At 37.2% G+C, this 27,548-nt stretch overlaps 1 protein-coding gene across 2 annotated transcripts; it reads left to right on the top strand.

Moving 5' to 3' along the window:
- The first annotated feature begins 6,963 nt into the window (after positions 1 to 6,963).
- LOC108970498 (mucin-5AC) lies at positions 6,964 to 26,032 on the top strand. 2 transcript variants are annotated; one of them, XM_018935933.1, is made up of 6 exons: positions 6,971 to 7,048; positions 7,735 to 8,024; positions 18,746 to 18,942; positions 22,959 to 23,175; positions 23,475 to 23,789; positions 23,912 to 26,032. In XM_018935933.1, the coding sequence occupies exons 2-6, from the start codon at positions 7,985 to 7,987 to the stop codon at positions 25,963 to 25,965; spliced, it is 2,823 nt and encodes a 940-aa protein (XP_018791478.1). In that variant the 5' UTR covers positions 6,971 to 7,048; positions 7,735 to 7,984; the 3' UTR covers positions 25,966 to 26,032. The 2 variants fall into 2 exon arrangements, with proteins under 2 accessions (XP_018791477.1, XP_018791478.1); XM_018935932.1 differs by having other exon boundaries at positions 6,964 to 8,024.
- Positions 26,033 to 27,548: the final 1,516 nt, after the last annotated feature.

Genomic DNA, 27,548 nt, shown 5'->3' with positions numbered 1-27,548 from the left:
AGCAGTAATATGTCATAATGGAGCGATCCAATCAACCATTTATATTTCTTTCATCACTTTTCTATCCTACAATTAAGATAAAATAACGTCACGATAATTAACTAAACTATATGAAAATATATCCAAACGATTACGGAGATAGTCTAACTTGATACTAATATTTGCTCTTACAATCGTGAAGTTTGTCTACAAAATATGGACGATTTTTTCATGTTTCTAAATATTATATTTGAAACGAAATTTTCGTAAACACATCACATTTTTTAAAATGACAAATCGCTAAAATAGTACATTGTGTAGACTGCAGTTCTATATATCTCCATGTTTGATTTTTTGTAAAACCTTAAGAATCACGTGACGATTGCATCCGCGAAAAAGGTGCGCGGAACCCCATTCATGACTTGGGAACTAAATTTTTATCACCAATTTATTACTAAGTCGATATTTATGAAAATTTTAGATATGCAATTATCTTAAAAATAAGCGCGTACCTAATATTTTCATGAATAAGATCGTAATGTGGACACTTGAAAGCAACAAAATTTGTTAAGATATCCAGGGCAACAAAAAAAAATTTTGATTTTGTAGAGCTATGCTCTTCGTCTTCTTTATTTGCGTAGACCGAGTTTACAACAGCGCGCCAATAATTCTTCCTTCCCTCTGTTTATCTCCAATTGGATATTCCAATTGTAGACAGGTCCTTCTTCACCTGATCTTTCAAACGGAGTGGAACTTCCTCTGATTTCCCCAGCGGGTTCTGCGTCGAATACATTCAGAGCTGGAGTTTTTTCATCCATTCGCACGACACGACCTAGCCAGCGTAGCCGCTGACTGTTAAATCGCGGAACTATGTCAATGCCGTCATATATCTCATACAGTTCATCCTTCCATCGACTACGGTAGTCGCTGTTGTCAAAGCGCAAAGAACATTCAATCTGAAGCAGAACATTTCTCTCGAAGTCTCGTAACAAGTCTCAGATCTTGTCATCGTCCATACCTCTGCATCATATAGCATAGCGGGGATCATGAGTGACTTGTAGAATTTGATCTTTGTTCTTCAAGAGAGAAGATTACTTCTCAATTGCCTGCATTGCTGTTGGTGTTAATACTGGTTCCAACATAGACGAAATTATCTACGACTTCGAAGTTATGGCTGTCGCTAGTGATAACTGTATATTTGAAGACCCGAGATATTTTGCCTTGCCTTCGTTCACTACCAGACCCATTTTCTGCGCATCCCTCTCCCTCTCTGGTCTGGAGACAGCTGAACTAACTGTGCGGATGTTGAGGCCAATGATATCAATACTCTCTCAAACACTCTTATAGAAGATTGTACGTTCTCTCTTCAGAGCTGTTTTCTCCAGGAGTAGATTGAAGAAGCCGGATAAAAGGGCTAGGAAAGGTCCTTCCCGCTCCTGACGTTGTGTTATTACGTTTTATAAATATAGAAGGAGATATTCTTGAAGCCGTGTATTAACCCATTTGAACAACTTTTGATGCCCAGAACTCTTATAATAATTAACCAAAAAGATCGTGGCATATCAAAAAACGTTTTGAACCTTAAACATTTTTTTGAGGTGTATAATATATTATTTCTAACTCTTTGTCGTAAATATTCTATATAGAATGCACAAATAACGGTAAAAAGTTGCCACTTCAAAAAAGCACAAAATATTTGCTTAGGAGACTCATCCGGAATTATGAGAAAAGCAAATGAGACGCTTTAAATTAGCATAGAAATGCAACAGTAAACTTTTATTTAACTAAATTGCTTTAAATATATTAATGTGATTGAAACAATGACTTCATTACTCTAACTGATATTGCAGTGTCATTGAAGTAAGCAATTCACCATTAACTTTTCCAATAATAAAATTTGAGCAAATCCATTCGAAGCCAACGAAATCGACCACAAATGCAGCGAAAGCATTGAAATTTTTATTTGTTTGCAACCACGTATATATATATATATGCATAATCTGGCAAACTATCAATTGTTTAACATCTACATCGGCAGACAGAGTGGAAAGCCTAATCCATGACTGAGCAACTAAAATACAATTGTAATGATACCGCAACCGTCATAGCAATTCACATGAATATTTGCCAAATTTAAATAAATATTTTCTAAATGACACGAAGCAATACACACCGATGCAAGTATGCATGCGTGTGTGGGTGCAAAGTTGTTGCGGGACTACAAGTTCCCACACTGCCGCAGACGTCAGCCGAGCCAACTATGACGTTGACGCTGTCGCCAACGACGCAAACGATAATGTGGCAGCAACGACAGCAATTGAGGTGAGGATGCTGCAGAGCTGTTGCCTATGCCCACCGACCGCACCACGCCGCACTGCCACCCCACGAGCAACGCGCAAGTATATGTCACATGCCACGGCGAGCGAGCCACGTTGTGCTGTGGTGCGGCACAGTCACCTACATTCGTGTGGTAATGCACATACACACACACACGCTCATAAGTAACTATAAAAGCAAGGTAGCAACAAATAGCTGTGACAGCATTTAAACAACTAAGCAAAACAGCGCGCGATTGTCTAACAACCCAGGCAGGGGATTAAAGCACGCACACTCAACTTGTTTGCATGCGGTGCGCAGTTGTTGCCAAGCGATGTATAAGCCTCTAACAAAAACAACAGCATGCAACATGTGGCATTACCCGGTTGTAAGCAGCGCATTTTTCTGTCTCCATACACACGCCTCAGTTGTGGCAGCTTCCACCCCCTCCGACGCCGCCTCGCACACGCGCAAACTGCTATTTGCATGTTGCGGCGACAAGCAACAAACGCCTGCAACAATTCTCGCCGTTTGTCGCGCACGAAACGCCAACAAGTCAAAGACATTTTCCATGGCCTCCAGCCGCAGCAGTCACACAATCGACAGCACATATAGCCAGCTTCTGCGCCAGCCAGCCAAACAAACAAGCAACCAACCGACAACACACAAACACACACATCTATAACCATGTAGCAACAATCGCTGCCGTCGCATCTCCGCAATAGTAAAACAATCACGCTAGAAACCGAAAAAATGCAGGCGAAGCCACAGTTGAGTCACACGCTCACTCCCCCAACGGCTTGACTATTGTCTCAATGCGCCCAAACCGCATTTGCAATTCAACAGCAGCCAGCGCAAGAGCGCACTTCCTCGGCCCATCTCCTATTCATACGACGAAGCTTTGAGCGCCCAGCAATAGTGGCCATACGAAGCTACACACCTACAAACACACACTCATAGGTGTGTGTATATTTACATTTATAGATGATGTAAGCGCCGAAAAGTGTGATGCATCACCCGCGCATACGCCGACCATCCACTTGCGCTGTTGCATGCCGCATAGACATTACCTGCACATATATACACACACATATGCAATCAGTAACCGCAGAGCCTCAGCTTCCTTTGGTTGCGTTGCGAAGCTTCACACAGCTTCGCTATTTGCCAAAGTTGCTTGCCGTGCGCTTTTGTGCCGCTTCTGCTGCTGCCTCTTCTTCTGCATTCGTCGCTTTTGTCTCTTTGTGCTGGGCATAGTCATTGTTATTGCTGTTGTTGGCCGCTTAGTCGCCTTTGTCTGTTGTCTGTTGTTTGCTGCCTGCTGGCTGTCGTAAATGTTGTCCCATAGCAGTTGAGGCATCTTCAGCAGATTAAAATCTCTGAGCCCATGCGCACAGTGGGTCGCAACCGAACGCCTGCGAACACTTGCGCTTCTTATATAATTCATAGTTTTAATGCGGAAAAGTGTGTTTTTGTATAATTTTATGTATTTGACGTAGTCGCCGTAAGAGTGTGGAGTGGGAAAATGATGCGTTAACTATGTTTTGGGACGGAATTCAATTGCATGCTAGCCGCAGGTGTGGTTGCAATTAGTTAGGGCGTTAGATTGCTTGACAGCTGCTGGGTTACTATGTCAAAAAAATACTTATGCAAAGATGTTTATAAAATTGGGTCATGAGTGGCAAGTGCAGGTTGTTCCACCTACATTAAGCTCGTTAAGGGTTTTCTGGGCAAAGGCGTGTTTTAGGCAGCACACGCTACCTCTCCGTTTCAATAAAGTCGCAAGTTGTCAGAATAGTAAAGAGAATATATAGTTTTGCCTCGGGAATTGAAGAAGAAGCATAAATGTAAATGTAGTTTGATTGGCCGTATACTTGACCTTAATTTTAGCTTTCATGTTTTAACTTTACCTTAATTTTTTTAATAATAAGAGCATTCTGGTTTTACATTTGATCAAATTTGACCCGGACTGGAGCCCAATTAATCTTTTTCAGATTGATACATCCTTTTTTATGTCAATAAAAATAAAGATAAATGCATTCTGTATTTAAATGTGATCAAATTTGACCCGAACTGGTACCGAATCCATATTTTTTCAGATTGGTACATCCTTTTATTTTTTTGTGAATAAAAATAAATACATATCCCTACTTGATTTATATCTGATCAAATTTAACCCGGACTGGAACCGAATCCATATTTTTTCAGATTGGTACATCCTTTTTTTAATATAAATAAAAATAAATATACATGCATTCTGGTTTTACATCTGATCAAATTTGACCCGGACTGGAGCCCAATCAATCTTTTCCAGATTGATACATCCTTTTTTATGTCAATAAAAATAAAGATAAATGCATTCTGTATTTAAATGTGATCAAATTTGACCCGGACTGGTACCAAATCCATCTATTTTCATATTGGTACTTCCTTTTATTTTTTTGTGAATAAAAATAAATACATATCCCTACTTGATTTATATCCGATCAAATTTGACCCGGACTGGAACCTAATCAATCTTTTTCCAAATTGGTACATCCTTTTTAATTTCGTGAAAATCTTATAATCTTAAAATCTTGTAATCTTAATTTTCACATATAAAGTAATGGGCGTTTGGCAGTTGTTTGTTTCTGACACTAACGCCGTTTGCCGATTTTTACCATGGAAATGCTTCCAATGGTATCAGGGCTTCCGAATCTGTTGATAACATTGAAAAGGTGTTTTGGGGGACCGACACAGCACGCAGTCAAAATCTTCCCTCCACCAACGTTAATGACTATAACATCGAAAAGAATAAAAAAACACTGCTGGAAAATCATCGTATCGACATTATAAAAAAATCAAAGGGTCTCAATATCATTCATGGATCGACACTAATGTCTTGTGTTCATGTTTTTAACATAAATCGTGACTCATATCATAATGCTGGACTCATATCGAAATACGTAAATATGTTTGCAGAACGACTATGAGAAGAGAACGCTAAAGAGACTTGACAACATATCTAAGGACCCTACATTCTTCAAATCCATCATTCTTGATAACGCGATGTTGGCTAATGAATTTGAGGTCGAAACTATCCACTATGTCATTGAAGGTCGTCGCACCCGATACTTATAACATTTGTATGGAAAATTCGATTAACATTTGACATGCTTATATTGCTTCAGTAGACTATTTGGAAGGCGTTATATTGTAGTTTTTTTCAGTCCGGGTGATATTTGATCTTATGTTACAATATTTTTATTGCAGAAACCGCACAGTTCTATCTACTGGAAGAGATAGCTTCAAGTGTTCTAGTCCCAGTCTAGAAAATTTTACTATATATTTCCGATTTTCTTGGGCTTTGTCTTTCAACGTTCAGTGAGGCGGATCCGAAATTACTGATCTATCTTCACTTGTTCTATCTTTCACACTAATATAGGTAATCATTCTTTTGGGTTCTACATTATCAGAATGGTTTCTTTTAATTAGACTGCAGCTGTGTTGTCCAGATGCAAACATTTCAACTCTGAGAGTATTCAACGCACTATCCGCCGGGGGAAGTAGAGGAAGAGGAAGACCTCCACTCCTGCGGAAATACCAGGTGGAGAAGGACCTGGATTCGCTTGAAATCTTCAATTGGCGCCAAGTATCGAAAAGGAAGAACAACTGAGGCCCTGTTGTAAACTCGACTATAACCATGTAAGCGGTGTCTACTCCAATAAAGAAGAAGAATAATGCTGTCCAGAACTTTACTATATTGTGAAGAGGCTTAAGGCGATTCTCTCTATCATGCGTTTAAACAATTTCGTTCAGGAAGTTCCGCTATAGATCTAAGGAACCACTATACTCATACCATAATATTTAGAACTGATTGAGTTGAGTTGAGTTCGTGTTATGATTTGCTGAGGAGTAATCTTAATAGAAAAATCTTAAAAGCTTCCTTAGTTTAGAAAAAGCTATATTTTTATATATTGATGCTATTCCCGCTTTGCATTGAAATCCGCAACTGAAAACTGCATAAACTGTAATCGTCAACTGCTTAACACTTCCTTGAGAATTTTTATAATCAGCTCATTACACATTTGCGATCACGATGCATGATTCCACTTACAACAATGCGCGTATATCTTAGCTTCCCTTTCACTTTTAGAACATTCTACACAAAGTAAAGCAATATGGTCGGCAGCAATTGTAATAAAATACAAGCGTCTTGCACACACACACACACACATAGACAGCTTGCATATGCCACCGCGCGCTATTGAAAGTGAAGCTCCATCGACCACTCAATGTTCGTGAGCCAACAACAAAAGCACCAGCAACAATAATGGCTAGACAATAAAACCATAAGCCGTCAACAGCAATTCAGTGTGGTGAAGAAGCAACACGCGCACAATGCGCAGCGCGGCAGAAGAAGTGTGTATGTGTGGCAGCAAGCTGCGTAGCGCCAAAGCCAACATTGTTGTCGCCGCTACCAGCTCTGCGCTGCGCTGCTCCGTGAAACCGCTTTTGGCTTCTGAAATTGTTTTGCTGCGTCGCTGCCGACGTTGCTGCTGGCGTGCAGTTGGCGGCGTTGAAGATGTTTTTCGAAGCTCTTTTGGCTTGGCGTCGTTGCGATTGCGCAGAGATGGGCCCAAAGTGGTTTTCCTTTCGTTTGCCACAGATCATTCCGCTTCGAATTCATAAACGATCAGGTCGTGCATCGCGCACCACAACGAGTGGTTTGAACATTTTTTTTGTGTGTGCTTCTTTGCCTTGTCTGTGGGCACCGGTGAGACTTTGTGCGCGCTGTAAAAACTTTGTGCGCAGCATTTGTTGTGTGTTTCTTGTTATTGTTGTATTATTTTACTCACTTACTAAAGCTGTCAATTACAACGAGCGCTTTCGTGTATTTACATAGTTTGTTTGTAAAAACATTGTTTTTTTTTTGTATATACAAAACGGTTTTCTTCGCGTTTCGCTGCACATTGTAAACGCTTTGGAGCGCCAGCGCCAGTGTCCGCCTTTTAAAGACACCTCAAACGCTCGCACGGACGTATACGCATGCGTATTTGCATTTGTTTTTCCGCTTGAGTGCCGTTGCGTCTAATAGCTAAAACCGACAAACGTTGCAGGCGTAGAGCAAAAAGGTTACCGTTAAATCAAGCAACCAAACTCCCGCAATAGCGATGACAATCAACAGCAACTACAACAAAAACAAAGTGGACTTGTGAAAATCTCAAAAACGTTTTAAACGCGTGTATTCGGTGTTACTTCTTGTTGTTGTTGTTTTTTATGGAACAGCTGCAATTAGAAAATCATTAACTGGAATTAAATTGCAACAGCGGTGACTAGCGGAAGCGTATTGTTGTTGTCTGATACGCGTTCGTGGTCTTTTACTCTTTCGCAATTCTGGTACAGTGCCTTACTGTGTCTTCATAATTGTGTTGTTATTGCCATTGTTGTATCTAATTGAAGGTGCGGGTATCCTTGAAGTGCGCGCAAGTGACAAGTGAAGTCAAGCAAAGAAATATAATAAATACTTCTACATAAATCCACCGGAAATTATCACGATAGTTAAACGAATCGATTATATAGTTTTAATTACCTGTAAAAACCGTTTAATCGCCTGTGAAAATCACTACTGCCAAACATTTTTGGACAAGGACGTCATTTAAAACTTAACAGAAATTGGTTAACCTTTAGTGGATATTGCAACGGCAGCATTATGTTGGGGCTTCAAAGATTAACTTGGATTTATATCGGTGGTAAGTTGGAGTTCTCTTTTAATATTGTGAAATAAGCATTAAAATTAATTAAGGAAGCGCTAAGTTCGGGTGTAACCAAACGATTAACCGGTTGTTCGAAAATCTTTATGTAGGGCATTTGGGGGAAAGGCAAGTATGTCCGAGCATAGTATTGTCAAGAAAGGTATTTTTCGAATTCCCATATATATCTCAGAGACTGACCTATATGTTTGGTTTGCGATAGCAACTGGGGTCCACATATTCGGTAGCTGAGAGTTCATATTCATGCAAAGTCTTATCCATATACATTGTTTGATTCTTGACGTGTTTACTGAAAAGTGTACAAATCAGATTGTGTTATATGAAACGAGGCGTGTTTTTTTTAGATTTGTCATATCGTGTAGCGAAATTGTTGCAAATTGAGGGAGCAGGTCTCGAGATATAGATTTTCTCCTAAATATGGGGAGTGGGCGAGGTTATAATGCGATTTCAACTATTTTTGCACTTGCATTAGAAGTGCTTAAACGACATTCCGATCAAGTTTGGTTGATTTGGCTTAATGGGGTTTCATGGGCTTCCTCTGGTAAAAAATAAAATATTTCATTAGAATTTTTTATTGTTACAAATATACACTATAAGCAAAACAGATATGAAATTTTTGGAAATAAATATTATAAACTCGGCCATTGCGAGACCATTTACAGTGATTCCTTGGAAAAAAGATACGCCCGCGCTAGCAGGATACCTCCTTACAGGATCGCCTAAAGTGAAAAAGTATATTTTCTAGCTAAACCTTAACTTTGAACTTGAATGAAGGGTAAAAAATTGAAAATTGGATTTTTGGCAGACATTTTTACAAAAGAATGAAAATTTCAGAGAAAACTCCACAACGATTTTTGTTTGAAATAACTGTAACCGAAAAAAAATCCTTCGTTCAGTTCTTTAAGATTTGTATCTCAAAGACCGCTATAAAATTTCATGAAGATCGGTTGAGTAGTTCTCGAGTTATCTTGCCAACCGACTTCAAAAACACAGTTTCGAGCAAAACGAGCTTAAAGACGGCGCACTTAGCCTTGCTAGCCTCGAGCGCACAAGCTCTCAAGGCTGCATCTCCGAAACTATTACTCAGATCAACTTGAAAATTTTGGAACATATCCTAGAGGTGCTATAAAATTTAACAAGATAATAAAAAAGTTAAATTTTTTGAAACCGCTTACAAATGTAACCCCTTAAATTGTTTGGGATTTTAATTTAAATGAAGCGGATCATTATTAGATTAACGTGCATAAAATGTTTTTATTTCTCCGACATTTTTAGGTTTATTTATTTGTTGTAAACAAGAGCTAACAATGTCTAAAGAAGAATATTTGTCTGAAATTGAGCATTAACTGTGATTTCGTAGTTAAAAAGTAATATTTCGTCATTATTTGTTTATTGTTTAGTTTTCTAATGTTTACATCTTCGTAATTATATAATATTTCTTAACTGCATTCGGCGGCTATTTTCGTTGTCTCGTGCAGCTTCAGACATAATTGCTAGTCCCATGCAATTTCCGCGAAGATTCGTTAGGTTATTAAAACGGTGGTATGAAATTGCAAACAAACTAAAAAATACTCAAAAAGTGCTTGTCTTGTCTTTCTTAATTTTGGAAAAACTTTGCCAAAGAGCCTATTGCGAAACTGCAAACTGGATCCTCTCGTTCCCTTTACGAAGAAGCGGTATCATAGAGATATAAAAATGAGAATAGAATTAAATTGTAAAATAAGGAAAACATTGCTATAACATCCGTCATAGGTGCATTTCTTATAGCATATTGATTCGATATGTGGGCAGTTGAAAATATAGGACGCAAAATTTCAAATCGACATCTTCAAAACTGAGGAACGCGATCGCCTATATACAGATAGACGGCTCAACAGAGTAAACAAAGTTAAATTTACTAGGGCACGTTGCCACGCACAGAATTTCAAATGACAGGTGCTGCTCACACTACGATACTCTGCATCAAATTACATATTTGTACTTAAAATAATTAAAACAATTTATATTGAAGAAAACTATTATACTTCGTAGAACAACCTTTAACAAAATTTGTCAGTATAGTAACTCTACATTACTGCCATTAACTATAGGTAAATTAATAATCGATTATTAACATTGGGATAGTTTTACAGATCCAATTCGATTGCTAATTATTTGAAATTTTATAATTGTCAATATATTGAGTTTTAATAATAGCGAGCGAAGGTTTCGAAAATTGCTTTAAAAAGCTCTAATATTAAATTTGGCACCGATCACTGTGATGAACTATGTCGATTTAGTCATTTAGTCCGTCCATTCGTCTGTATAATCGCGATCCTCAATTTTCTCACAACATTTTCATCCAAAGAAGCTGCTCGTTTGTTGGACCCTAAGAGCATATAACGGGCTTACAAATTGAATTATCAAAATCACGACCTTCTAGTTGACGATATATTTGCAGGAAATGTAGCGCATAATATTATCCAAGGCAATTTGATGTGAGATTATTGATTTAATTGACGTTTGGCTATCGAATTATATATTCGCAACGACTTCTGCATGGAAGATACTCCGGCAGCTTGAAGAGTAGTTCGAGTTCCGCCAATAGATGCCGCTGCTAACTTTATTAGCCATTTTTGATCCKTTTACAACATTTATACTGAGATTAAATCGAATTTTTCTGAACATCATAATGTAATTGGCTTTTGCTGAAAATGAAAACAAAGGATAAGTTTTTATCTTCAGTATTTGAAATAGATATATCAACAMTATTTCATACTTAATGGGAGCCGCAACAAAAAACTTTGAGAAATCGTACAATTCTCAAACTATCGACTGTACTAGTACCTATATTTTGTTTCGAAAACTCGAAGTGYTTAGGAAAGTGCGTAGTTTTGTTTCCTGTCTGTTATGATATTTTTTTTTTTTTTGTAATCGCGAATATCAGTGGTCGACAAATTCCACATTCAAATGGTATATATTTTATTGATTAAATTTTTAATCCTGCCGTCGTTGTTAAAAATTAATTTCAAATTTTAATTAAATTTTTTTAATTGAAAAATTCGCAACGCTGAAAGAAAGTCATAATCACACAAAGGCTTTAACAGCACCAAAAGCCGTTTTATCATTGAAYCAGCGCAATTGAAAACCGACTCAAAGTAAACTCCTACCAAGGTCAGGCGAAAATTGCAAATCCTATTTGATAACTTGCGACGGAATTATAAAACTGCTAGACCTTTCATGAACTGAATTATGGGAATTTCTTCAAATAWTGTCGCCAGAAAATGACACACCGCAATGACCAGCACAATTTACATCATTAAAAGAAGATAATGCTTATGGAATTATGTATGTATGAGTCCATTGGGTTGGCAACAATTTGCTCAAATTTCAAGGTTCATTCATTGGTACTCTTCGTTGAAATTTAGCACATTTAAAATACCATAATGGCGCTTTTATTGCCCAATGCGTGATTCGCATAATTATCTCCCACACTTAAATATAATTCCATATACTCATGAATGTATACACAAACGCTACAAGCTTGACATTAGCGTTYAAAAATTTGATAAAGCGTCAGAAGCGTGAAATATGTGGAACTGAAAACAATAAAAAACTGATGAAGTTGAAATTAAAAAATAGTTTATTTGTTAAAATCGCACTCGAAATGAAATAAAATAAAATGTTGATAAATGCGTACAAAAATTGTTTCGCTCATTAGCATTTGTTTTGGTCAATCACAGTGGGCAATAGCGGCGTGTATTGCTTTTGTTGTATTTYGAATACAATCGCACACACACATTTGTGTTGTGAAATCTAATTACGCATAGAAAATTGATTCTGAATGCAACCGCTGTACTTTTAAGCCGCCGCTGCTGCCATAACAAAACAGTGACTGAAGGTCGAACAATCAAAGGCGCACAGCTCAATCATTGTCTCATCATATTTAGATGGTTTTAATTTAAATGAARCGGATCATTATTAGATTAACGTGCATAAAATATTTTTATTTCTCCGACATTTTTAGGTTTATTTATTTGTTGTAAACAAGGGCTAACAAATTGAGCAATAACTGTGATTTCGTAGTTAAAAAGTAATATTTCGTCATTATTTGTTTATTGTTTAGTTTGTTAATGTTTACATCTTCGTAATTACATAATATTTCTTAACTGCATTCGGTGGCTATTTTCGTTGTCTCGTGCAGCTTCAGACATAATTGCTAGTTCCATGCAATTTCCGTGAAGATTCGTCAGGTTATTAAAATAGTGGTATGCAGAAGAAGAAGAATAACAAATTAAACACATGAAACCGCAAACAAACTAAAAAATACTCAAACACTGCTTGTTTTGTCTTTCTTAATTTTGGAAAAACTTTGCCAAAAGAGTCAAATGCGAAACTGCAAACTGGATCCTTCCATTCCCTTTACGAAAAAGCGGAATTATAGAGATATAAAAATGAGAATAGAATTAAATTGTAAAATAAGGAAAATTGATTCGATATGTGGGCAGTCAACAATATAGGACGTATGCAAAATTTTAAATCGACATCTTCAAAACTGAGGAACTCGAACGCCTATATACAGATAGACGGTTCGACAGACCAACACAGTTTAATTGTGTTATTGTAGCGGCAGAATTCGGCAGAGTTGACAGTCCTTGGTTCGATAAAAAATCCGATTCCGCTCCGGTTACGTAGATCCGACAGTCGTAGGAATGGAAAAACAGCTTAACCGACTCAACCCGTAAGACAGACCATTTATATACATACTATATATACTTTATAGGGTCGGATTGGTTTCTTCCGGATCTTACAAACTCGTGGTAAACTGAAATTTATTACAAATCATTATTATAGCTTATCTTAAGACAAAACAAATGTACAAACATTCTATTCAATTTCCATGCAACTTATGACAATTGGTTTCATCGGCTTATTAGAGCTTAAATCGATCTGAGTTGGAAGACCATTCAACAATTTGTTGAACATAAGATAACAAAACAATGACTTCTGATTTTGTTTGTTTGTTCCATGGTTTATATAATCGAACCTTAAGAATATTGAGTATCTTTGATTAATCTTTATGAAACTAAAATACTGTCGTTTTCGAAATTCAGATTTCGAAAAACACCTTTTCCACACAATTAACGCTTGTGTTTAGCTGTCCAAGTACATCAAAAAATTGTAAGTAAATGATTATTCAGGAAGTATTCCCGATGAATTTTTTGTGTTCTATATAACCTTCAAAAAAATAGCATTGAAAATATTATTGTACGCCTTTAAAGCCTAAAAATATTCATAAAAATAGCTTAAAAATTCTTTATGTCAATATAAGCATACAAATTTCGAAATATTGCTTACATATAACTATAAAAATATAAAATCTATATACTATAGTATACATATATAGTGCATGATATTTCAGGACTGAAGAACAAAAACAATTATTAATCATCGCTTTTGCATTCGTTTGAACCAATTGTCGAATTGGACGAACTTGACTTGTTTCAGTCGATGTGTGAGAGATTGTCGTATTGTAGAGTGATCCGTCTTCGGTGCTTGGTGTTCGTGAAATCTTGAAAGATAACTGGCTAAAAAATTTGCTTGTATCACTCGGAATTTACGGTTCCAAGTGGTTCTAGTGTTATGATTGCGACATGTCCAGTTTTTCCAGAAAGAGAAATAACTTTTGTTGGATACGGTTCACCCACCAAATCGACTGCTACTAACTTTCGGACTTATACGCGTAAATACATCATTCATCACCAGTCATGATTTCATTAGCGTGTTTCGAAGTACCGGTATTTTTTAACATATCTCTCGAAAAGTCGACACGAGCTTTTTTTGAAGCATTTTGCATCCGGTCTAATGTGAAAAAAAAAGATGTGCATGTAATATTGCCAGTCCCAATAATACCTATAGTTGTCTCAATCTCACAATAGGTCCCATGCCGATCTTGCAATATTAGTTTGCACACAGCATAAATAATTTACGGAATAACAACTGGTTTTGTACTACCTTCACGACTTGGAGTCATCTACGACCTCAATTGAATGCACCGTACCACCCGTAAACATTGGCTCTGGCTGGAGTTTCATCATCAAGATCTAAATTAATTTCAACGATGAACTGTTGCTGAGTTAATCCACCTCGAAAGATATATAAAAAATCGCACGGTAATGATCGTGATTTTATTTTATTTTTTGGATAAGATGAATATTTTAAGTTACTGTAACAACACATCAAAAATAAAAAACTTTGCGATAAAGAATTCAATACTAAGGTTCCAAAATCCCGAAATATAAAAAGCAACCTATGTGAATTGCGTAAAATTGGACTCATAAGTAATTATTGTCGGTTATATTATATAAAATTACTGACTAACTCTAGATCTGTAGAAACATTTTTCTTGCAGGTTGTATAACGTAATTTCAATGTAATAATTGACCTCATTATGCGTCTGAAACCACAAATCTTCACACATATAGACATAATTGCCTATATTTAAAACATGTTTGAAAGGACTGTTAAAAGCTTTAAAAACTTCAAATTGGTCAGAAAAAATTACACACTATTGAATAGGCATTATTACAAAAGGGCTAAACTGAAATAAATTGCATGCATTTCTCAACATTATTGTTTAAAAAAGTAATAAAATCCGTATTTTTTCTGTACTACTATGAAATCACAATAACCCCAAATCTCTAATAATTCCCCAAAATACCAAAATAGGGCCAATTACACAAGCACGACACTTCCATAATATTACAGCACACCAATAATTTCAATATCATTGAAGTAAAACACTTCAGCAACGAACGCTGTGAGCAGATATGTGGACACATGTATTTGATTAATGCGACTGGACCGTCAATTTAATTGCCTTTATCGAATCTTTGAACATATCCAAATCCATTAACGTGGAGAAATATTAAGAAATCACCGAAACAAAACAAAACTTTTAATTGATTTGGGAAGATGTGTGGCTGAAACTTACGCCGACCCCATACTCAAGCCTCCACCAAAGCAGGTGGAGCGCATACTCAGCTCATAAGTACCGAATTTGAAGGTGAGGCGTCGCTAATCCGTTAAATAAACACACGCATCACAAAGCTAAGGAAAAAACGTATTCACACGCTTGTGGCTGCACAAAATATAATATATATAATATGGACGTGATATGTGGCAACAACAATATGACACATTGCGCAAGAGAGGGCAGGGCTGGGGTACACAATTAAATAATGTATTAAACAACAATTTTATTGTTTATTGGTACATTATATTATTTGGCGAATTTGAAATATCCGATTTATTTTGTGAACAATTCATTATTTTAATTTCTTCTTCACGCGCGTTTGTGTGGCGCACTTAATTGCGGCACCTCAAGGTTATGAAGAATTCGCAAGCAAATAATATTCCCAGCACCCAAGCTTTATTGCGTTTACTATTTCCATTCAAAATTCAAATTTTTATCAATTATGCAATAATATTACGTGTGTGTCCAATCAATTTCTTAATTATGTGAATCTTTTACACATTTCCTTGCTGTCTTAATTGAGCTGGGCACAAGACTTCATTTCAATACATATAAATAAATGTATGCGTATACAATATATGTACAAATGTTTTCATTTCTGTTTGTTTGTTTTTTATATTTTTTTCTTGACACTTAACTTGGCTAATGACCATCAAGGTATAGCGCCGGTGATTTGGCATTAAGCTGCATAGTAAATGTGAGTAAAACGGAAATTATCCAACTGACGGTGTGTAGTAATTTTGATGATTTTGGTATCATCGCTGTTTTACTATTATGAATAAGTAAAAACTATTTGTTTTTTGTTTGTAAACTCAATAGTTGTTAATATGAGAATGGTCATTAATATTGCTAAAACTGAGTTATTTCCTCGAGTGTTTTTTTTTTTCAAACTTACTTTTCAATGAAAATTTTCAAGCTGAAGTTGTACGTCAAACTACGAGTAAAAAAGTTTGGTTTTTTAGGCTTAATAATAAAGCTTTGTTTTCCTTAATAAACAGTGATTAAGTCATTGCGATTAGATTCGGCTGAATGTTATTAAGTGGAGTTCTTCATATGTGTAAAAATGTTTTAAAGTTATTAGTTAGTTATACTTACTTGTACTCATTGTTAGTCAACTCCTATTAATGTTGTAGACCCGAATTTAGTGAACTATAATGCATTAATTATACTAACTTAAGTGTAGCTTCCGAAACTAGACGCTTCTCATATTGAGCGATCCTACTTAGCTCCGTACTGGTACGTATGTAATTTTATCAAGCACCTTATAGAGAAACATATTCATATGTTTTTTTCTTAACCAAAACGTCTAACATTTTAGTTTTCTTCCTTTGCTTAATATTCTCTCTTTGCTTAATATTTATTGTCGTAGACACCGCTTACGTGGCTACAGCCGAGCTTACAACAGCGCGCCAGTCGTTCTTCCTTTTCGCTGAGTCTTAATTCACTAAACTATGTCAGTGTCAACGTATATCGCATACATCGTTCGATCGACTGCGGTATTCGCCGTTGTCAATGCGCAAAGAACCTTTCTCTCGAAAACTCGTAATGCCGACTCATCAGTAGTTATTATCGTCTATGCTTCGCACCACATAGCACGACTGGGATGATGAGTGACTTGTAGAATTTGGTCTTTGTTCGTCTAGAGAGAACTTTAGAGGTCCTTTCCGAAACTGATGGTGCTATTGGTATTGCTCAACGTCAGTTTACACAGCCGTATTAGTTTTGCGGGGTTACCAAATTCAGACATGACGGCATAAAGGTTGCTCCTTCTGGTGCTTTTCCAAAATTTAATTAGATTAAGATTAAGATTTTTTCTTATAATATAATGAAAATTCTGATTCTATAACGAACTATAATTAGAGCAGTTCATGTCTTTCGGAACCAATACTAGATATTTTGCAGCAATACTTTTCTAGAACATTCTGCCGCTAAGGTTATTTTTTGAAAGTGTACTCTAGGGATCTCATTGCTTGCGATAATGTATTAACGTGTTCTCAAATAGGATCTCAAACTTGTAGAATAATTTTTTTGTGTGTTATTTGGAGTGCATTTCGAAATTTTATTGTTTCGGCAGCAATTACTGCAGTTTTAAATTGTTTTTTTTTTTCAGTTTATACTTTGACAAAATATTAATGATATGTTTTCTTTGATATTGTGTATTCTTATATTGCGGAGTCTTTACAAATATTCAGAAAACTTGCCGTCCAATCAAATCAATTAGTAATATATCACAGAATTTTAACAATTATATAACGTTAGTAGAACTTCGAGGCAGCGAAAGCTATTTAATTCTGTTTTAAATAAACCTATCGTCTCGATGTTTCCCGAAAGGAATGCCTTACCCGTCAGTTTTCTTCAAATATTTATAACGTAATTTAGACTAAATGAGTTACTTTCAAACTTGTATTGTGCAAAATAATTGTTTAACCTAATTACTCCTGTCAAGAAAGTATAGGAAATTTATAAATAAAACGAAATTTTTTTAAGCATCATTTAAATTTATTGTATCGCCGCCAAAGTGTTTGGCCAAAATTTAAAGCAAATACGTTGATTAAAATTTTAAAATTCGAAAAACACTACTGAAGTTGACTGAACTAAACAGCTGCTGTAAACATATTGGTTGACAAATAGCACTAATTTTTAGCATCAACGTTAAGGATACTTTCTTGACAGGGTGTATACTAGGGTGCTTCAAAAAAAATTTTGGAATTTTTTTTTTCAACTCTTACCCCCTCAAATGTTAGTGATTGACAAACAAAAAATGCTCCCTCAAGCCACACGCTTACCTTAGCTGCAAGGTGTCGCTATTTTTTTTTTTTTTTTTTATATACATTTAGCATTTTTTATATACAATTTAGCATTGAAATTTTCTTGTTTTCATTCAAACTAAAATTTCGCCAACTAATTTTCGTTTCTCAAAAATGACCAATTACAATTAGCTAAACTAGTGTTAACTACTTTTACTTACTATTACTTTTTGTTAAAATATGTAGTTAGAACAATATAACGACATATTTCGTAGACAGAAATACTACTTATCAATTGGACGGTAAATATTTTCCTTAGAAAGATTTTTAATTTCTTAAAAAATAAAGTAAAAAGTAAGTATTTCCTTTTGACTCCTCATAAGTTTTTTTGTGGAAGAAGGCGCAAATTAAATTACTAAAGTAGTCAGAAAATTATTTCCAATAGCAATTTCAATAAAACCAGTTTATTATTTAAATAAATGGTTGGTAAGTTAATTATACATCACTTTACATATAAGATTTACGAAATACATAACGACCGAACAATAGGAGGATAACGCTAATTGTATACAATTTTACATCTCAACTTACAGCGAATTCTTAACACTATTGCCTTAATTCATATTTTGACTAAACAATTTTCTTCATTAAATGGCCTAAATATGTACATACGTACAGTCATAAACTACAACAAACATATAAAGTCATTAAACCAGTTTAATTGAGCAAAAACCAATTCTGCGCCAAGGCCATCCGGCCGCGATGAGCCGTCGATTGAAGCAACAAAGCGCAGTTACTTTCAAAGCGCATTTTCCCAAAAGCCCACTAACTACTACATACGCAATCACGAAAAATATTAACATTAAACGTTAAATACAATAATAACAGCAAGAAACTATAATATTTGTTTGTGTCTTTTTGTCGTTTTGTCATTGCAGCAATACTCTTGGCGACGGCGGCTTGCATTCTGGGACAAGCGCAGCTGGACTATCGCAAGCCATGGCCGACGTACAGCCTGCAAAACATGCCGCAGACGCGCTTCACATGCCACGACAAGATACTCGGCGGCTACTATGCAGATGCGGAGACTCAATGTCAGATGTTCCACGTCTGCGTCAAAGTGTCCGGTGTGGGGGTAAGTGCCAGCAACTTCAATTCAAATACTAATGTGTAAGTGTGTTTGTGTGAAGATCACAACCAGTCCAGTCAAGTGGCAATAGCAGCTTTGAACGCTAACAACAGCTACTTTGCAACGCACGAACTGCCAAGAAGAACAAAAATAGGAAAATTTGAAATAATATTGCAACTAACTACAATCAAAGTGTTAGATGCAGGCCATCGCGAGTGGCCATTAGACCGAAATCACAATCGAAATGTCAAAATATGCGAACGCGATACGCTTGCGTTTTCTTTGATATACCGATGGCAGCTGCAAGCGGTGCGCAATGTGGGCATCGGATATGCGCATGCTCAATAAGCACAAGATAGTGTTGCTCCCTTCACGAAGCAGTTGCCACTGAATTTTCTGTTGTCGTGCATCTCCAGTTGCTAGTAAAACGAGATATGTGTCCAAGTAGCTGCTATTTATTCGTAATGTTTGTTCGAGTACAGGAGGTTAATAATTCCAATTCGTGTTTCTTAAGCTTCAGAATTTAACTTGAATCTGAAAAAGTCAAAGCTAAAATGTATATATGGCATTCTGAGTAGTTTCAGTTCTCAGAAAAATAAGTTGATTGTGATTACACCTATAGCAGAACGGGTATCCTACAACAGTTTAGCTAAATAGTTTGAAAATGAAATCAGTATATTTTAAGCTGTTTTCAAGGTCACTACTGATATTTAGAACAGATCTTGAAATACTTATGATATTAACCCACTTTGAAACTCACATTATCACCGACAAACAGTTCTATCTAATGTGCCAGATTGGTTTGAGCAGTTTCCATACAATATAAATATTTAATGTATGGTTCTCAGGTACTCTCAGGATGCAAATAAAAAGTACACGGACAAGCTGAAACACTATAGTTGGATCACTGATACATTCTGCACATAATTTTTAAAATAAAGCGCTATATGATTTCTGTTCATATATATTTGAATTATATATATATATTCTGCTCATATATTTTTGAAGAAATCTCAACTTGAAGACACTTGTTACATTAATGATATGAACAACAGACGAAATAACTCATATACAGGCACCTCAAAGTCATTCACTGAGAATCTTCTATAACCTTTACCTGCTCTTTCTCGAACCTTGATATCTAAGGAGTCAAATATTTAAGCTGCGAACGAAGAGCTCGAAGTCTTGATTGAATTCCGCGAAAATACCGTCAATTACTTTATATAAATTGGAACTGGTTTCACTCTTAATTATCTCTCTTCATTATTGCTTGAACTTGCAAGCTTGCCAGAAACAATTGATCGTATATTGGATAGTCGAAAAAGTCTTTTCGTATTTCTAATCACACGTGAACTTAATTTTATTTTCTATTTATAATGAACTTTAATGAACTAAATATGTACCATTTGGGTCGACCACTTTCTGCCATTTTGCCGCTAGAGACACGCTTCATCATTCCATCAGTGTAAAACTTTTCTGATTTCTCGGCGAAAAACTGTGGCAAGTAATTTTCACACGCTTCTCTTGAAGCCACCTTTACTCCATTAAGGGAGTTCTGCATTGACCGCCAAGTTTTCCCAGTTTTTTCCGAGACATCAATGATGTGTATGGTCTACCGTTGTCCTGATGGAAGACAAAGCCCTTTCTGTTGATCAACTTTTGCCGGTTTTTTCGATTGTTTGCTTCAATCTCATCAGTTGTTGACAATAAAAAGTAGAATATATCGTTCGACCAGGCAGGAGCAGCTCAAAGTGGATGATTCCAATCCCATAAAACATTCAGCATAACCTCTCGAGGCTTTGCGACCATTTGTTGAGCTTCACCACTATTGGGCCTTAGACTTTTTCGCACATTATTTTACCACTCAGCAATGTCATGGCTACTTATTTGACGGTCCTATCAATCTTTTCTCTAATTTCATCGATTTTTTCAACGATAGGTTGACCAGAGCGACTGCCTTAAGTTCTATGCTATTCAAATTTTTATATTATTAGTTAGACAATAGTGATAAAAATTTTTTCTTACACCTTAAGTATTAAAATTAAATAAAAAATGGTCGTTCCAAACTTTTCGTGAATTTCATATTCCACTCAAGTAACCCAGTCGTGACTACTAGCAACTTAAGATGTGCCATGCCGATTTTTACGCAAATACAAAAGCAGCTTCAGTGGCGTCACATTTTTGAACGCTCCTACTGTTTTGCCACACGAGCTTAACAAGCGATATGTTGCGAATGACCTTTGCAATTAAATTAAATTTTACTTCTTCATACTCGCACATATATTTATCTTCGATTCGGTTCGAAATGCTGGGACATAAATAAGCAGGAAGAAGCAGCATGTGGGTTGCAAACTCCCTGCAAGCGTTCTCGCGCAGTTGGCTGCCTTCATTGGTGGTTTCACATTTCTGCTTAACAGTTTATTTGCAGATTCTTGCTTTTCCACTCTTATTGTCAACAGATATTTTTGTCTTTATTGTGTTGTAAATTAATTGAATGTGCACTTCGGCAGTGCTGGAGCTTGTTCGCAGCAAATCAGCGCAGCTGGTAATTCAAGTCGGTCACATTTAAAGTGCTGAGTTGCCGCAAAACATTCTGAATTTTATTGGCTTCGGCAGCTAACGGTAGCCAAGCTTAGACTTCTAAGCGGCTGACGGTATGTCAGTGTAAGTTTTATGTGTGTGTTTGTGTGTGCGAGTGTTCTTGCCATTAGTTTTCCATGTGTGTCACAACATTTATGGTATGTTGCACGTTGCGCGACTGTCTGTATGGCTGTGTGTGCGCTTGTATTTGGCAATGCTCCCACAGCGCTTGCCGTTTCGCCAAATGGCAGAGTTCAACTGCAACGATAATTATGTATTGCAGAATTTGATTTTGCTGCGGTTTTTGCTGTTCGCGCTGATTATAAAATTTATGATGCACTCTAATGCAATACAACTGTAAAGCGCAATATACATACATTTTTACGCGGATAACTGTTTTCATACTAATTTTGTGTCTGGCCTAGGGGGCATGAGTAATCATGCACTTACTTTTAAGTAGTCCACAGAGAGTTCTCATAAAAGTGCCAATTGAATCAATATATGTTATCTTATGGATATAAATATATATGAATGTGCATAATCCGTATATATATAGTATATACTTATTCACATTTTTGCTTAAAAAGAAATATGGATTAATGACATTCTTTAAAAGATTACGTATCGATAATTTTTGAAATTGTTTCAAAAGCATTAAAATTTAAATTTTAATATTATGAATTATATATATTTATAGCAATAAATAATTGGTATATAGTATGAAGTATTTTATTTTCTAACTTCTTAATATGTTATTTCTAGTTAAATCATTATCTATCAACGAGTGTAAGAGTCTTCAAAGTTCCGTCTTTAAATATAATTATTTCTTTATACTCTGACCCGCTGACTTTATACTCTGAGGCTGTTGTTTCCTTTTAATTGGAAGTGGTGTCTATGTATCGAGTCTCAAACCCAGCGGACAACATCGCTAGGCGAGGAGTATAAAGTCTTATTCCCATTTATATAGCGACCCGCTTGCTTGAAGACCGATGTCCGCTCGCAGCCGCACCTCTGGTGAACATACGCTGCAATTAGACTTCAAAAAACACTTAAATCGATGATGCCAGAGCGGCTTCGCTGAAGCTTCCTCTCTTTTAGCCGTTACCGCAGGCTCCACACGGGTTGGCTGCCGCATATTACACAAAGGTGCCTTACGGTAAACGGCGAGGATGCAGGAGTAGGAATTTTGTATAGTACTACAACTATAAATGCTTACTCAGAAGCATAACTACACCCCTTTACACGTGGTGATCACTCTGTCTTTACTACAAAAGTATCAAAACAGTAACATTGGGTGAATACTGGAAACTATGACTAATTTTCTGTGGCACCTTTTGACAGAATGTAGGCTTTGTTGGAATGAAATCTTCAAAAAAATTTATTTTAGATATAATACACACTTTATATGCCATTTCTAAAAATTGTACAATTAAATCTCACAGGTGCAGGACTTCCGTTTCTTGTGTCCCAATGGCACCGCCTTCGATCAGGAAGCGCAAATATGCGCTGATTGGGGTGACGTCGACTGCGAGTCATCCGTGCTCTATTATGGCAGTGACAACTTTGATCTGTATCGTCTGGGTTCAGGTTTTGAAAGTAAACGCGCACCTTTGGCTGAAGAAGAGGAGGCAACGTTCCATTTGCAGCGTGCCGAGAGCAGTAAGTGCACAAAATTTTAAAATTTTTAGCAATGCAATAAAAGTATATATTCTCTTTCGTTACAATATACTTTATAAATAATATGGTAAAATTTGTTAGAAAGAGTAGATTATTTAATAATTTTATATTTTACGTTTTCAAATTTAAAATATCGTGAAACACCCTGCACCTATTTATAACGCCAATTCATGCAAACGTTCCAAATTAAAAGTAATTATACTATGCAACAACTGCCATAAATATATCATTATCATGTGTCTTCCTTTTCTGTTTTTTGTTTTTTTTTTTTTGTTAAATAGGCGATATACGCCGCTCCAAAGAGACGCGTGTTGATCAAAAGTCACGCCCTGACCAACCGCCGAACTATTCGAAACACTTCGGCGCAACACCGCAACGCAACTCTTTCCATAATTACGCAAATCCAAGTACGCAAAACAACAACAACAACAACAACAATGACAACGATGATTATGCACCAACAAAAGCACGAAGAATCGAGACGACACCGGCGCGTAGACCCATTGTTAATTATTATACGCCAACAACTTCCACAACCACCAGCTCCTCAACAACTACAACAACGACCACTGAACGCAATTTCGACGACTCAAAACGTAAGTGATGCCGAATTATTTAATGAGTGATCCATTTGCTGCTGAAGTTTCACTTTCTTTTTTGTTTTTGTATTTGGATTTATCTTTATTTCAACACTTTTTCTCACGTCACCATTTTGCAGAAGAGTACGATGATATCTTCAAAGGTTCGCATAGTTCGCATTTCTTCGCGAATCGCAACGGCGGACGCGAGGACGATTTTATTGATCACCCGGTGAAGGCGAAGTTCAACGACGTTAATGACTACAGCAAGAAGACTACAGAAAGCGCCACCACTGGCAAAACACGCGCTCAGCCAACGCGCCCGAAGCGTATTCAGCAAACCAGCACAACGACGACAACAACTACTACTGCTACTTCCACATCACTTGCCACAAATGCACCGAAAGTCATAAAGAAGGTCACACTGCAGTCTTATTACAACGTCAGTGGTTTCGATTATACCCAGCCGAAGTCCACTACTCCGTCGACTACCACTATATCTGCTACTTCGACTACACGTCCGAGTTACAGTGCTGCAAATCGTTTCAGTTTCAATTCAAATGACTATCAGACACAAGAAAAAATCGAGCCAACGACCTATAACCCGACGAGCGGTGTTTATCGTATTAAAAGCACAACACCGAAGTATACCGAGTTCACAAGAGAGAGTACTGTTAGCGCGAGAGGAAGAAGTACGAGCACGAGCGGCAATTCGTATTTGCCCAAAGAGACGACGCAAAGTCAAAGTAAGCCGACCGCTGCGGCACGCAAAGCGCAAAAATTAGAACGGACACAACAAAAGCTGGCCATCGCGAATGAGTTCGATGATTTCTCGAAAATAAAGTTACAACCACCGCAACCGTTCCAGCCTGCACCAAATACACTGTCAACGCAATCGGCACAATCAACGCAATCAACGCAACCATCTCAACGTCCCACTACAGCGAATCAGTACCAAGAACCGCAGTACTTCCGTTCGCGTGGCGCAAAAGGTGAAAAGTCGCAACGCAATCAGGGCAATCAAGAACCAACTCCGTTTAGTGGCTCTCCGAAACAGCGCGGTACTCCCACAACTGCCGTCGTTAGTACGGCAAGATCCTCGGTTAATCCGGAGTCGCGTCCACGTGGTTTTGCCAGTCGCGGTAGCATTAACTACAAAGCCACCACACAACGCGAGACGGACTATTATGCGCCTACGACAAGCACCACCAAGAAATTCTCTACACTTGTGCCGAAAACACAGCAATCGTTGACGCCGACAACATTCAAACCAACAACTTACCAGAAACCACTGGATACTTTCGTCTATCAGACACAACAAACTATACGTCCGTCAAGTAAGGCGACCAAACAACCGAGTAGTGCAATTAACACTTTAACACCTACCACCGCTAATCCATACTATGATCCCGATGAGGATGACGGCCAATACCATCCGGAGTTGTATGAGGTGGATTTCCCACGCAATCGTTTCAATCTGCAACGCTCGTCCACAACAAAATCGCCAACTACAACAACATCAACCACACGTTCTTCTAACTACAACAATGATTTCCAGAATCCGCAGAAACACCTGAAAACCCAACAACAAACCGCATTCCGCAAACAACAAGAGCAAGCGGAGCCAACCGATTTGAGCGATGAAGATGAACTCTTTAAAACCGCGCATTCCTTGAATTTCGGCGCTGCCAGCATCAATAAATTGCGCGCAGACATTTTCAAAGCCGAGAAGAACTCACAGCAATATAATTCACAATACAGTCCGAAGCTTGACCCGTCCACGACGAGATCAACTAGCTCGTCAGCGGTCTACACAACAACCACACCCAGCACAACCTATAATTACTTCGCGTACTCCACAACTCAGCCGACAACTAAGTTGTATACCACCAGCACCACAAACGCACCGCCAACGACGACATCCACCACAACTACAACGAGACGTCCAACCACCTATATTACCACACCATACAGTGTGCCAGTCTCGACCACCAAGGTCACCAAGGCGCCGAAAAGCAGCAAATCACCAGGGAAAAAGGGCAAGAAAGGCAAGGGCGCCTCCAAGCGTCCACCACATGCCGATGAGGATACCAGTTACGACTATGCCTACTATGACACCGACACATTAAGCGAGTCCCCGCAGGAATATCCAGACTACGAGATTGCTGAGTTCGTGAAAACGCGCAGGAACTAAGGAGGATAGCTGAGGCAATTCACACAAACACCCATACTTCACAGTCGCGCCATTATTTACAGTTACAGAAGAATATTTGAACTACATCTAAACCAGTGTCGTTCCACAAAAACAGAAAGTGGGTCTTGAGCTGTTACCTCACTTTCCATATCCAACAAAACTAACTTCTTTGAAGATATTGTCAAAGCTTGAAGTCGGTGTCAGTGCCAGAATTTTTTAATGTCACATTTACTTCATCCGCCCACTGTCACCTTGCCCGTAGCCACAGCGTGTGCCGCGCTCTTCATTATACAGTTATTATTATTATTATTTTTTGTACTTTTTATACCCCATCCAATATTTTGTAATTTAATATTATTATTTGCGTGTTTCTAGTTATTTGCGAAATAATTATAAAAATACGCGAAAATGCTGCAGTTCATAGTCGTTAGACAAATACTCTACACTTTTATTTTTAGACCTCGATTTTTTATGCAACCACTTTTCGTGCTCTAATAGTCTTTCTTTTTTACTTAGAATTTTCGATAAAATACTTTTTTTTTTTTATTTATAAAGAAGACAAGTTGAGTTAAGTTACATAAGTTCGAAATGGCAATTTATTGTAACAACAAAGTGTATTTACTTTGTAAGTTTTTGCTGTAAATAAATTTTAATAAATATTTAAAATAAAAATATATGCTCCTGTGTTTGTTTCCTTATTTAATTAGTTATAAAAAAATTAATAACATTTGTGTTTTTGAGTTTCTCTTTGTGAAGGATAGAGTTTTATATTGTGAAGGAAAGTAATATTAACCTACTTAAGTTTGAGAAACCTCCCAGTAGTATTTAAGACTATTGCCAAATTTTCAAAAATCCAATTCATTATAGAAAACAATAAAGGGTGATCCGATGTGTGGGAAGTGGTGCCGTCTGGTTAAAACCAAATGTCGTCGAGATCATGAGTTTCAATATTAGGCATCAAATTGTTGGTTATCATGGTGCGATGAGGTCAGCATTGACGGTTACATTCTCACCGACATTATTTTTGAAGAAATGTGGACCGATGATTCCACCGGCTCACAAAGCATACCAAACTGTTGTTATATCTGGATGAAATCGCAACTCTTGAACCTCTTCAAGTTGCCTGCTGAACAAAAGTGGGCTGGAAAACTTCGGCTCTTCTTGGAACTTTTCGGGAGCCAATAGAGCGAAGCGATATAGCTTGGGAAGGTCTTCTTGCCCAAGCTGTATTTTGTAAGCTTTCAACTTAAGATCTCGACATAAAATGCCCTAAGTCGTTCCATACGTCAAACCGATTTTCTGTGAACGGCGCCGAATTGACTCTGCACGGTCTTCGAGTGCACTTTTAGTAACGCCTGCTATATTTGCTTCGTGTGCTGGACGTGATCTATTCGCCAAACAATTTTGAACAAAAATAACATAAGAACTTGGCACAACTCATAAGTGATTTGTCTGAGCAAGGCTATTAAAAAAATTACCTCCTCCGGATCACCCAATACAATATATGTAGTTATTACCCTGTCTCTTATACACATCTAGATGTGTATAAGAGACAGAAAAAATTACCTCCTCCGGATCACCCA

Source organism: Bactrocera latifrons, unplaced genomic scaffold (genome assembly GCF_001853355.1).
Source record: "Bactrocera latifrons isolate USDA-ARS-PBARC rearing strain unplaced genomic scaffold, ASM185335v1 scaffold_3, whole genome shotgun sequence".
Taxonomy (NCBI): Eukaryota; Metazoa; Arthropoda; class Insecta; order Diptera; family Tephritidae; genus Bactrocera; species Bactrocera latifrons.
The sequence above is the reverse complement of the archived record's forward strand: the minus strand, read 5'-3'. Positions and strand labels throughout refer to the sequence as shown.

Excerpts from the sequence above, each read along its gene's own strand:
- LOC108970498 (XM_018935932.1), top strand. The coding sequence starts at position 7,985 with ATGTTGGGGCTTCAAAGATTAACTTGGATTTATATCGGTG. Across the intron at positions 18,943-22,958 it reads TCAAAGTGTCCGGTGTGGGG|GTGCAGGACTTCCGTTTCTT; the intron begins GTAAGTGCCAGC and ends TAAATCTCACAG. Across the intron at positions 23,176-23,474 it reads TTTGCAGCGTGCCGAGAGCA|GCGATATACGCCGCTCCAAA; the intron begins GTAAGTGCACAA and ends TTTGTTAAATAG.